The 12,839-nt window shown below is 47.7% G+C and overlaps 1 protein-coding gene across 3 annotated transcripts in view; it reads right to left on the minus strand.

Annotated features, from left to right (window-relative positions):
• The window catches only part of LOC146863805 (phospholipid-transporting ATPase ID-like), a 696,782-nt gene that overhangs the window by 181,294 nt on the left and 502,649 nt on the right, over window positions 1-12,839 (minus strand). For all 3 annotated transcript variants that reach the window (XM_085628123.1, XM_085628125.1, XM_085628124.1), the window contains exon 10: window positions 10,230-10,388. In XM_085628123.1, coding sequence (XP_085484249.1) covers window positions 10,230-10,388 — 159 coding nt within the window. The remainder of the gene's footprint in view (window positions 1-10,229; window positions 10,389-12,839) is intronic.

The raw sequence follows: 12,839 nt of genomic DNA on the forward strand, positions 1-12,839 counted from the left end.
GTTTTCACCTGGCCTTCCGGGAGCGGACAACAAATTTATTTTTCCCTGAAACGCTGTAGCGTGAATGTCTGACCCAGATGATCCTCATGTGCCAAATGCACAAGTTACTTACTTGTGTAACGATATATCTGTAAGAGACATTAGTTAGTGATAGATTCCTTACCTTAGAATATACCCAGGCGTCAGACTGGATCTGGAAAGTTTCCGTGAGCAGTACCCCTGCGTGTCGGTAGGCGTCGTCGTGCGGCTCCGTGTACGTCGCTGGCGTCGTATTTGCCGAGATGACGTCATGGGAGCTACTTAGATGCGCTCACGCACGCTGATGTCAGTTCTGTACACAACTCTCCGCGCCAGGAACGTAGAGGCATGCCAGAGAGTGACTACTGGTGCAATATAACTAGGGCCCTGAAAGGGATGACCTGAACCCTAGAGAACAGTTCGCAGAACGGGGAGGATGGGCGGGCGGTAAGGAATCTATCACTAACTAATATCTCTTACAGATATATCGTTACACAAGTAAGTAACTTGTGCATCTGAAAGAGACACGTTAGTGATAGATTCCTTACCTTAGAATACATACCCAAGCAATACCAACCCCGGTGGAGGGTCTGCGAAGAGAAATCACACCAGAAAGTCATGGAGAACCGACCGGCCAAAAAGCCGCCTCTCCAGACTTGACTGTCAAGGCAATAGTTCTTAGTGAAAGTATGCAGCGAGTCCCATGAGGCTGCCTGACAGATATCTTGCAGGGGGACACCGCATCCCAATGCTGTAGTAGCTGCTGTGGCTCTGGTAGAATGGGCGCGCAGCCCTACAGGAGGTTCCTTTTTAGCCAGAGAGTAACAGGCTTTAATGCACAAGACAACCCATCGGGAGATAGTTCACTTATGCACAGCTTGGCCTTTCTTGGCGCCCACGCCGCCAACATAGAGCTGGTCATCCACCCGGAACTGTTGTGTGCAGTTGAGATAGAATGAAAGCGCATGTTTTGGGTCCAGACGGTGGAGCCTCTTTTCCTCTCTTGAAGGGTGCGGAGGCGGAAAGAAAGTGGGCACAGTGACAGTTTGCCCGAGATGAAAGGCAGTGACTACTTTTGGCAGAAAGGAGGGACGTGGTAAAAGCACAACCTTGTCCGGATGAATCGCCAAGAAAGGAGGTTTACATGAAAGAGCCTGGAGCTCACTCACACGCCTAGCTGAGGTGATGGCCACCAGGAAGACAGTTTTCAAAGTTAATAACCGCAAAGGACAGTTATGAAGAGGCTCAAAGGGAGCGCACATTAAGAATGTGAAAACCAGGTTTAAGTCCCACTGAGGCATCACAAAAGGAATAGGAGGGAAAAGGTGAGTAATGCCTTTGAGAAATCTATTGACAACAGGAGACTTGAAAAGAGAGGGCTGATCAGGCAGTCTGAGAAAGGCTGAAAGAGCTGAAAGGTAGCCCTTGATAGTGCCCAGAGTAGAGCCCTACTGGGCCAAAGAGAGAAGGAACAATAGGACCTCAGAAAGAGGGACAGAAAGGGGATCCGACAGGATTCCCTGATGCTGCGTCCACTGGAACTTCAGGTCCCACTGCAGAGCCCGCATATGCCATCTGGCACGGTTGATGAGCAGGATGTAGGAGGCCATGAGCCCAGCAGTCTCAGGGTCTTCTTGACCGAAACCCAGGACCTGGGCTGAAAAATCGGAATCATAGCCCGAATGTCCCGGACTTGTTGTTTGGGAGGGTAAACCCGAAATCGCGCCGTGTCCAGAACCGCTCCGATGAAGAGGAACTTCTGAGAGGGAATCAGAAGCGACCTCGGCACGTTGATGGAGAACCCCAGCAAATGCAGGAGGACAGCCGTAGTCTGGAGGCGGGAGACGACTGCCTGGGGCGAGCCCGCCTTCAACAGCCAGTCGTCCAGATAGGGGAAGACTGAGATCCCTAATCTGCGCAGATGAGCTGCGACCACCGCCATCACTTTCGTGAACACCCGAGGGGTGCTGGTTAAGCCGAAAGGGAGCACGGTGAACTGAAAGTGCTCATGGCCTACCGTGAACCGCAGGTAACGCCGGTGAGCCGGCAGGATGGGGATATGAAAATAAGCATCCTGCAAGTCCAAAGCTACCATCCAGTCTTGCGGGTCTAGGTCAGACAAAACCGGAGCAAGCGTGAGCATCTTGAACTTCTCCTTCTAGAGGAAGCGATTGATTTTCCAGAGGTCTAAGATAGGATGCAGGCCCTTGTCCTTCTTTGGAACCAGGAAGTAGTGAAAGTAACAACCACGACCTACTTCTGGCGTCAGAACGTGCTCAATGGCCCCCTTGGCCAAGAGGGCCGCAACTTACTGCTGTAGAAGCGCCAAGTGATCCCCCGACTTGTGGTGGTACTGAGGCGGCATGCCTGGAGGGGTTGTCTCGAAAGGAAGGGAGTAGCCGCTTCGGACTATCTGCAAAACCCACCTGTTCGGAGTGATGGGGCACCAGTGGGGGAGGTGAAGGCGAATCCTGCCACCCAATGGCATTTGGTGGGCCTGAAACATCAGACTAGGAAGTCCTGAGCCAGGCGTAACGGCGTAGCGCCACTGTTGTGGAAATTGCTCTGCTGAGGGAGTCGGCTGTGTCAAGGACACAACGGATAGTGAATTTTGCAGCATCTCTTCCCTCGGTAATGGCTTGGGGGAGCATCGCTTGAGCTTCCACTGGACACTGAGGCAGCACCTGTGTCACAGTGTCCCACACAGAGTGGGAATAGTGGCCCAACAGGCACACAGTATTCACCGCTCGCAACCCGGAACTGGCAGAGGTGAAAATCTTTTTCCCAAACTGCTCAAGTCTTGTTTTTTTTTTTTTTAGATTCTTTGTCCGGAGGTGCGGAAGGTAATGCGCTCGGAGAGGCAGAGGCCTGGACAACCAGACTCTCAGGCGCTGGGTGTTGCGTGAGAAAACTGGAGTCGCCCGGGGCCGGGTGCTGGCGTCGTGCCACACTCCTATCCACAGGAATCCCTGTGTTAGGCTTGATCCAGGTGCTTAACAGAATGTCTGTAAGCACGTCATTAAAGGGCAGTAGCGGCTCCGCCAAAGAGGTCGCCGGCTGCAGCACCTCAGTCAGGAGATTGGTCCTGATAAGCACGGAAGGGAGCTCGAGGTTAAGAGCCTCAGCCACCCTATGCAACACCAAAGAATAAGTCTCAACCTCCTCCGTAGCTAAGGGGACAGTGTACCAGGGTGCGGAGAGAAATCCAGATCACCTGGATCTTCCATATCACCCTCCCACTCCGGTTCATCCTCACAATGAGCTGCGAGAGGGTCCTCAGACCCCCCCAGTACTCCCCTTCGTCCACCGGCTGTTTAAGAGGCTGGTAAGGATGAGGGGCTCGGGGAAAGGGAATAAACTCCCCACCCAGAATAGGAATCGGAGGATAATAGACCAATCCAGGCTCGACGTAGTCTGGCCCCATAGGCAACGGCGTCTTGTCCAGCATCAGCCCCGACGCCGGAGGCGTCGAACCCGGCACCTGAGCCGGCATCGGGCCCGAAGGCCGGAGCCAACGGCGCCGCAGGGTATCTTGCCCGCGTAGCCGGGGCCAAAGGCGGCGGCACGGGGTCAGAACCACCCAACAGATCCACGGGGCCCAAAGGCACACCTGAGGGGCCCGATGGGGCAAATAAACGGCCCATGGCCGACAGGAATACCTGTATTTCTTCCGGAGTTGCGTACGGTCCCGGGAAAGGCGGGTAGGCAGCAGGCAACAACAGAGGCTCCACTGAGGCCACGGGGGAGTGACCACCTGCCCTCTCCACCGCGTCCATGACCAGTGAGGGGTAGATGAAGAGCGACGTCGCTTCTTCGACTTCTTATGGTGCTTTGACTTACCTGTCCCTGATTCCGACGAACGGTGGTGTCGGCCCCATGACCTGTCCCTCGACTTCCCACGGGAGCGGGACCTCGAGCGTCGCGGTACAGATTGCCGGGCCTCAAACAACTTTTGGAAACGCTCCCGCAAAGCCTTCGGCACCATGGCCCAACAATCGGGGCACTTCTTGGGGTTATGGGCGTGCCCCAAGCAGAAGACACACACGTCATGCGGGTCCACCACCGACATGTTCTGCCGGCAGTCCCTACAGGACTTAAACCCGGGCATCTCTACTGCACCAGAAGTCGAGGACTCGACAAAGCAAGAGAAACAAGTCTCAGAAATAAAGTAAAAATATTAACTAGGAGTACCGCTCTCTCTTGCATCTGTGCTTGCTGGCGCGGAAAAAGAAAGAACTGACGTCAGCGCGCGTGGGCGCGTCTAAGTAGCTACCATGACGTCATCTCTGCGAATACGATGCCAGCGATGTACACGGAGTCGTACGACGACGCCTACCGACTCGCAGGGGTACTGCTGACTAAAACGTTCCGGATCCAGTCTGATGCCTGGGGATATTCTAAGGTAAGGAATCTATCACTAACATGTCTCTTTCAGATATATTAACTTGGGACGCATAAAACTGGGAGGTACAAATCTACAACCCCTCATAACAGCACCTTTACCTTGTAAGGATAACTCCTCTACCACCTTATGAAAAGGTCTGAGCACCTCCGGCAAAGAGCTTTCTCTCTGCACGTCTCCTTTCACCATTTCAACTACTGATTTCAACGTGCTTTCATTCTGCATTGCCCCCATCCACTCTGCCTTGGAGACACAACCTTCTAGCCCCTCAGTGGCATCCATCACATCAGCCACCACCTCTTCTGTGTAAAAACGTCTATGTTCAGCAGCTTTATCAGGTAACCTTGACAATCAATCCGCCACCTTGTTTTTCCATCATGGAAGGCACTCCACCTTACAATCAAAGTCCTGCGATTTCACCATCTATCTGGCTAACCTGCCTGAGCAATTTATAGTCCACCCTAGCCCCAAGACTTTGAGAAATGGTCTGTAAGCATCTTTTAAGAGTATCTGACTTCCCAAAATATAGCAGCGAAAATCTGATATCTACCACCCTGCCGCTATGCTTCTCAATTTATGACGGAGTAGTTTCTCTCAGCCTCCTGAGGCAAATGCAACAGTTTTCTCCACACGCCCATGCACTTGTGACATTCCTGCCCCAATACAACCACACTCTCATCAAACCGTGATCACTGTTTTTAAACCACTCAGGAACAGTACAAGGACTCCTGCATTGGCAATATCATTCTTAAGTAGTGTGAAAGCAGCTTGCTGTTGATTTCCCCATGAACATTTTCTCCCTTCCCTCAACAGGAGTCTCAATATTTCTATCTTGTGAGCAAAGTCATGGACAAACTTAGCGTAATACTTCACCAAGCCCATAAATGACATGGCTTTCATCAAAACAGGTATTTTTGATTTCACTATTGCACTCACCAAATCAATTTTAGGCCTCACTCCTTCTCTAGTTATCAAATACCCCACGTACTCTACCTCCTGCAGCAAGAATTAGCATTTTTCCCTTTGTAGTATCAACCCTGCCTCATTAACCCGAGACAACACCTCACCCAAGATCCTGTTATGCACTTCAATGATTTCCCCAAACATCAAAATGTCGTTTTGGAAAAACACAACATTAGAGACACCAGACAACAAGGTTGCGATCAGTCGTTGGAAAACACTTGCCGCCGAGCACAAGCCAAATGGTAGTCTCTTAAATTGAAAAGTCCCTCCGGACGTTATGAAAACTGTAAGGCCGGAGTCTGGGTGAAGTTGCATCTGGTGATACGCGCTTCTTAGGTCTAACTTTGAAAAATATTTCCCACCAGACAATGTAAAAAAGAGTTTTCTTATGGTGGGTAGTGGTAACGAGTCCATCACCACATTCTCATTAAGCCTATGTAAGTCCACACAGAACCTCAACGAATCATCTGACTTCTTAATAATGAAAACTGGTAAAAGCCATTCAGTGGCCTCCACAGGCTCTACCACGTCCGCCTTAATCATTTGCTCCAGAATTTCCTGCACCATCCAGAGCTGAGCTACACAGAGTTCAGAAGATAACACAAGTTACACATTATAACAATAAGTGTTTGTAAATCTAGGCTTTCATCAAAATCCTTGGGTGGGTGCACTGCAACGTCCATGCTCCATCCATGTAACGCCTACCTGATGCAAAGTAACTCAAGACAGCGCTTTGCGTAATTTTGTATTTACTAAATAATGTGAAGCCACATAAATTGGCTTAACAGATACCAAAAATAACTTTGCGAAGGGCTAAGCCACAAAAGTGACGCAACCCTGAAGCAAAATTATAGTAAATCTGGGCCAACGTTTCCGTGTAGATGTAGGTTTCTTGTAGAAAGAACCAGATTTTCAGGTTGCCTTTTCCTCTTTCTTGTGTGTGTGTGAGAGAAAGAAAGAGAAAGAGGGAGGGAGAGGGAGAGAGAGAGAGAGAGAAAGTGCATGTTCATGCTAGCTTCAAAATTCCCATTCCCAGAATCGGTGCCTCAGCCTTCCTTGCTCCAGTATCTCCCTTTCTCAGTGTCAGTGTCTCCACGTCCCAAACCCTCGCTGGTTCAGTGTCAGTGCCTCCTTGCTTCAGCGTCAGTGTCTCCTTGCCCTATTGTCACTGCCTCTCTGTCCCAGTCCTTCACTGTTCCAGTGTCAGTATCTCCTTGTTCCAGCCTCAATGTCTCTCTGTCCCAGTGTCACGGTCTCCCTGTTCCAGCCCCTTGCAGTCCCACACCAAGAGTCTCATTGTACCAGTATCCTTCCCTTAGTATAGGCATCAATGTGCCCCCTTGATCCAATATCAGTGTCTGCCTGTCCCAGTGTCAGTGTCCTCTAGTCTCAGTGTATGTGTCTTTCTCGCTGGCCGTGTCAATTTCTAAGTCTCCATGTCCCACTGCCCATGTGAATCTGTTCCAGTGTCCGTGTTTCTCTGTTTCCCTGCTCTAGTGTCAATGTGAATGCCTATTTTGCCTGTTGTGTCTCCATTCACCAGGGTCCATGTAAATCTGTTCAAGTGTCTATTTCCCTGCTCTAGTGTCAATGCCTGTGTCTCTGTGTCCCACTGTCTCTAAGTCCCAGTGTTCATATAAATCTGTCCAAGTGTTTGTGTTTCCCTGTTTTATGTCAATGCCCATGTCTCTGTGTTTCTTTGTTTCTAAGTCCTAGTGCCCCTGTGAGTCTCTGTCCAATTGTCTATGTTTCCCTACTCTGGTGTAAATGCTTGTGTCTCTGTGACCCTCTGTCTCTAGGCCCCAGTGTCCCTGTGAACCTGTCCATGTGCCTGTGTTTCCCTGTTCTAGTGCCAATGTCAGTGTCTCTGTGTCCTGGGTGTCTCTATCCCCTAGTGTCCATGTACATCTGTCCAAGTGTCTATGTTTTCTTGCTCTGATGTCAATGCTTGTGTCTCTGTTATTTCTTGTCCCTGTGACTGAGTTCTTTGCCCCATTATCCAGATCTCAGTGTAGGTATCTGTCCTGGTGTCCGTGTTTCCCGATCCAATGCCCATGGCTGTGTCTTTGTGCCCCCCATATCTTCCTGTCCTAGTGTCTGTATATCCCTAGCCAGGTGTCACGATCACTCTGCTACCATCAATTTCTCTTTTTTATGACGATGAACTCATACTGTGGACTCCAATTTCATCTTTAATCCCAAACTTGCTGGATAAACAAATTATTTTGTATTTCTTTAGCAGTACCCCCGAGTCCCCGATACCACATCAGTAGGTTTTGATCACTTTTCTTCTCTTCCACATTTAACAGATACCTGAACTTGCAAATCGACTGGCAGGTAGAGTGGGCTTAGGTCACCTCCAGGACCTGTACTGGTGCTACCTTTGGAAGAAACCCCAATTTCAACGACATCCGCCCCATCTCCAGGAAGTGGTGGCCAACAATGACAATGTCTCTGCGTGTCGGAGCTGACGTGCCGTTCAGCCACACTAGAACCAACACTGGAGGTAGGCCAAAGGCAGTAAAGCTGGGCCTCTAATGATATATAACAACAAAACTGCTAATACTGCGCCAAGTCTTAAATCTCAACTTCTTTTATGAGGACACACCTTGAAATGAAACAAAAAGTGTCAAAGACCTTTGTTTTTCTTGAATTAATCAATGAATTTATTTGTTTTAGATTTTTAGCCTTCCATTTACCAGAACGAATCAAGGGGTAAACAGTCAATTAATGACACATTTTTAGGAAGTTTCTCCACACCATTCATTGATTCACATCATACATACTATTCCAACATACCATTCATTCCCATGGATTGATCATACTCATACATTCACAAACACACCCATTCTGAATATTTAATTAGAAAACGAACATTAGAATCTTTCTATTTGGACCACAGAGAGAGAAATTGGAAAAAATAATCTCTATAATTGTTTCTTTTTTATCAAAAATTCAAAGATTCTTCTGACCACAAGAATCTTTGAATTTTTGATAAAAAAGAAACAATTATAGAGATTATTTTTTCCAATTTCTCTCTCTGTGGTCCAAATAGAAAGATTCTAATGTTCGTTTTCTAATTAAATATTCAGAATGGGTGTGTTTGTGAATGTATGAGTATGATCAATCCATGGGAATGAATGGTATGTTGGAATAGTATGTATGATGTGAATCAATGAATGGTGTGGAGAAACTTCCTAAAAATGTGTCATTAATTGACTGTTTACCCCTTGATTCGTTCTGGTAAATGGAAGGCTAAAAATCTAAAACAAATAAATTCATTGATTAATTCAAGAAAAACAAAGGTCTTTGACACTTTTTGTTTCATTTCAAGGTGTGTCCTCATAAAAGAAGTTGAGATTTAAGACTTGGCGCAGTATTAGCAGTTCAGCCACACTAGCCATTAATTGTGCATACATCTTCCAGATTTACGAAGTCTAAGCTCCGCTTGTGTGTTGAACTGTGAAGAAAGAGGGTGGAGGCCTATACAAATTTCACCTTGACCAACAGAGACAAGTAATGGCTCCATTAAGAGAGAGCCAATCATGAAGGATCGGCCACTTATGCTGATCAGCAGAACAGGTAGGGGACAAGTGAATGCCTTCAGTACCGGTCCTCAGTTTAGAAATAACCAGCATGGCCTCTCAAGGGAAACAGAAAGAGGTCTTCCTACCAGAAGGCCCTAAAGATCTCATTGAAAGGAAGTATTCCCTTAAGTTCATAAGGAGGTCTGCTCAGTCCTGCCCTTGTGGCCTTTCATCCTTGGGGCTCACTTGACCTAAGCTTTCACTCACAACTTGCTGGTAAATATTTGAGGTAATATACAGCAGCAATAAAATGGTTACTGCAGTATTTAGAAGTCTGCCAGTAAAGAGGAGAAATGATTAACCAATAGTTATTCAAAAATGTTGCATTATTTCATAGTGTTTCACACCAGTCGCTGGTAACTACCATCAATGTGTTAATATATTGATGAATAACATGTCCAGTTACACAATTAGTGGGTACATTTAACACAGCTTTACCAGCAATAAACAAGACCCCCATTCATTGAATTCTAATCATTATTATTTAAAAAGAAGTAGTGTGCAAAGCCAGGACCTCGGGTGGTCCCTCTGAGTTGTTAGGACACACACGTTTTGATTGTCAAGGAAATGAGATAGAAGGCTACAAACCAATGGGTCAGCCATTATTGATGAGGCTACAGTGGGTACTAGTAGATGACAAAGGATGGGGGGATGTATGACTTTACGACGCATTCCGTTGTAACGCATGCCTTTACCATGCATGCGTTACAACGCGAATGCCTTCAACACGCATACTTTTACAACGATTTTCGTTGTTAAATTATGCATGTTAATGGCATTTTCATGTTAAAGGATATGACACTAAAAATATACCCTTTAAATTTACCCCTGCACGACACCACCCCCTCATTCCCCCTTACCTCTCCTCTCCTCGATCTTCCTTAGTGACGTTGCACGTCGTTAAGAGGAAGCGGAAGTGTCCTTCCTTTTCCTCTAATGACGCAGATTGTCTCCACATCTTTCTTTAAAGAACGGAAAAAGGTGCGTTTTTTATATTTTTTTATTTTGGGGGTGCCCCCCACCCCTCTTTTTCAATCCCACGCTGTTTTTTTGGGGGGGGGGAGACCCCCCAACCCCTCTTTTTCTTTTCTTTTAACTTTAGCACACATGCCTTTACTACGAATTTCGTAGTAAAGGTATGCGTGGTAAAGGCTTTTCATTGTAACCATGCATGCGTTGTAATGCATGCGTGGTTATGGTTATGCGTGGAAACGGCCGCGTTATAGTGGCCGTCTCCCAGGATGGGGCCCTCCACCTACCAGCAAAGATGACGATGCCGAAGCACCACTCGGTGTTCCGGAGGGTGCAGCCGCGCAGCAGGATCTTCTCGTTGTCCAAGGAATACTTCTCCTTTTTATACGTCAGAGTCCCGGAAAACCGGTCCAGCTTGTTGTTTGGGGCTTCACACTCAATATGACCTGGAACAAAGAGAAGCAAAAGCAAAGGAATGCTCTGGTGACTTGTGAAGAGGCAGGGGGCAATACACAACTTATCACAGTCATGCAATAACATTCAGACATGCTTAATATTATGTCCTAAACATGATCAACTACCATCTGTGCTTGAGCTGTGAGCTTAACAGGGACAATAATTCAAAGCCAAAAATGACAATCACCACTCTGTGGCATGCTTGTGCTCACATTAGGCCTCATTGCTTGAACAGTGATTCATGACAAACAACTTGATGGTGGTTCACAGGACAGGCTGGCCACTATCTTCTGTGGTGAGATGAGAACTATCTGCTTTAACAATGAAAGTGGTAGTGATCAGAAAAGTGTGAGTCCATTTTCTAGTGCAGAGACCAAGACGGGATCTCACCCCCGTACATGTGTGAGTATGCCGCACTGCACTGGGCTTTATCAGCCCCAGATGGTCTTTTGGACTATCTGTCAAGGACACCTCCACTTTGTGGGACTGTATAGTGTGAAGTATTTTTGTTTTTTTAATTGAACAGCTTGTTGAGAGTTACAGACATGCCCCCCAGCAAAAGGGGGAAGCAGTTCTTCCAGAGCTAGCACATCTTGAACAAGCCCTTTTTTATACAATAAACAGCTTCATACTTAAAACAACCCTTCCACCCATCCCCCACCACCCCGTCATTTTTATATACATTCACGGTTTCCAATATCAATACATTTCGGTATGCATAGCCCCAAATGGCAGACCCATAACTTCTCAGCTGGTATACAATAATCACCTGTAGAGTGAATTATGACAGATCTGGATTGGCAAGGAGATATTCAGTGAGGGGGGCCCAGAAGTACTTTGGACGAGATGCTTCGGGCAGCTCATCAGCGTATATTCCCAATTGGTCCCGACAATATATTAAATCCTTAAGCCACTCCTTAACTGTTGGTACAGCCTTTGCCCCCCAGCACCTTGCCACTGCTCTCTTAGCAAACAAAGTTGCTATGGCCACTAGTCTTCTATTACAGGGCTTACGTTTCTGCAGCCACTCCAGCAGACACACCTCAGGTACACACCAAACAGGCTCCGCAATGATATCAGTCAACACCTGCGTGACATGCGTCCAGAATTTTGAGATGCCAGTGCAAGACCATGCTAAATGGATAAAATCTGCATTAGCCTGACCACAGCGTACACAGATGCACTTTCACGCAAGCCGAATCTGCATAATTAAGCTGGTGTGTAATAACGTTGGTGTAGGTATTTAAAGTGGATGATGCGGAGATTGCAATTCGCTGTCAGGCGCCCCGTTAAAACACAGCAAGACCGCCAAGCCTCCAAGCCTCCAACGGCAGTGGAGAGGACAGGAGGTCATTCCACCTTGTATAAGGGGGGATTCACTTATCTCTTGTTCGCGGAGAGAGGCATTGTATAATCTAGTAATGAGGCAGCTTCGGTGTTCCCCTCCTAATACCGCCCGCAAGGCTAGCAATGTTCGTGGTTCATCAGGGAACCCCGGGTAAACGGTAATTGCCTGACGCACCCTCACATATGTAAATCCCAACATCATTCCAGTTTCCTGCCTTGCCTACAGATCCGCCAGGGTTCGGAATTGACCCTTTTTATATAAGTCGCCTAAGTTAGTAATTCCCACTTTACTTAGTGTCTTCAAAGCTGCTGGCTCCCTAGCGGCTGATATGCCAGGATGCGCAGCAAGCGGTAGATTTCGTGCGTACAAATAATCTGACTGTGCCCTAGTCGTGAGAGCCCTCCATACCCAGGCAGTACAATGAACCGGGCTAATTTCCGAGCGTGGGCCCCCTCCACCACCCATCAACGCTGCCGCTATCAGAGGCATCGGTAATACAGAGTCCGACTCGATCGCAATATGCGGTTGGAACTTCTGTGGGAAAAACCAGAAGTGCGCAAACTGCACCTGTGCGCACAAATAATTTCATCGCAAGTCTGGGGCTTTAAAGCCTCCACGGTCAAATGGCTGAGTCAGTACATTCCAACTGCAACGGGGCTTACCACCCCCCCAGACAAACGTTAAGAGAGCCGACTGCAGTGTAGTGAACAGAGCTTTATTCAGACGAATAGGGATATTTACAGGGACCTGTGTGCCATTTCTTGATCCACGGTCTCGTTATGTTCTGTCACGAAATCACGGATCTTAGCTAATATCTCAGGGGCTGGATTGGTGGCATAAGCTCTCTCCAGTGCTGCAATTTCCCCAGCTAGCTTTTAGATTCTGCAGCGGATATCTTTAAGAACCCCCTGCCTGGGTGCCAATGCATACTACTCGAATCGTAACCTTAAAGGCCTCCCACAGAACCCCCTGCTTGTCTACTGTACCCTCATTTTCCCGGAAATAATTATGGATTGCCTCACCTACTGTGTGTCTAAAAATCCGATCCGTCAGGGATGATGGCTGCAATCTCCACGTGAACGGGGGTCGTTCA

This window comes from Triturus cristatus, chromosome 2_1, assembly GCF_964204655.1.
Source record: "Triturus cristatus chromosome 2_1, aTriCri1.1, whole genome shotgun sequence".
Lineage (NCBI taxonomy): Eukaryota > Metazoa > Chordata > Amphibia > Caudata > Salamandridae > Triturus > Triturus cristatus.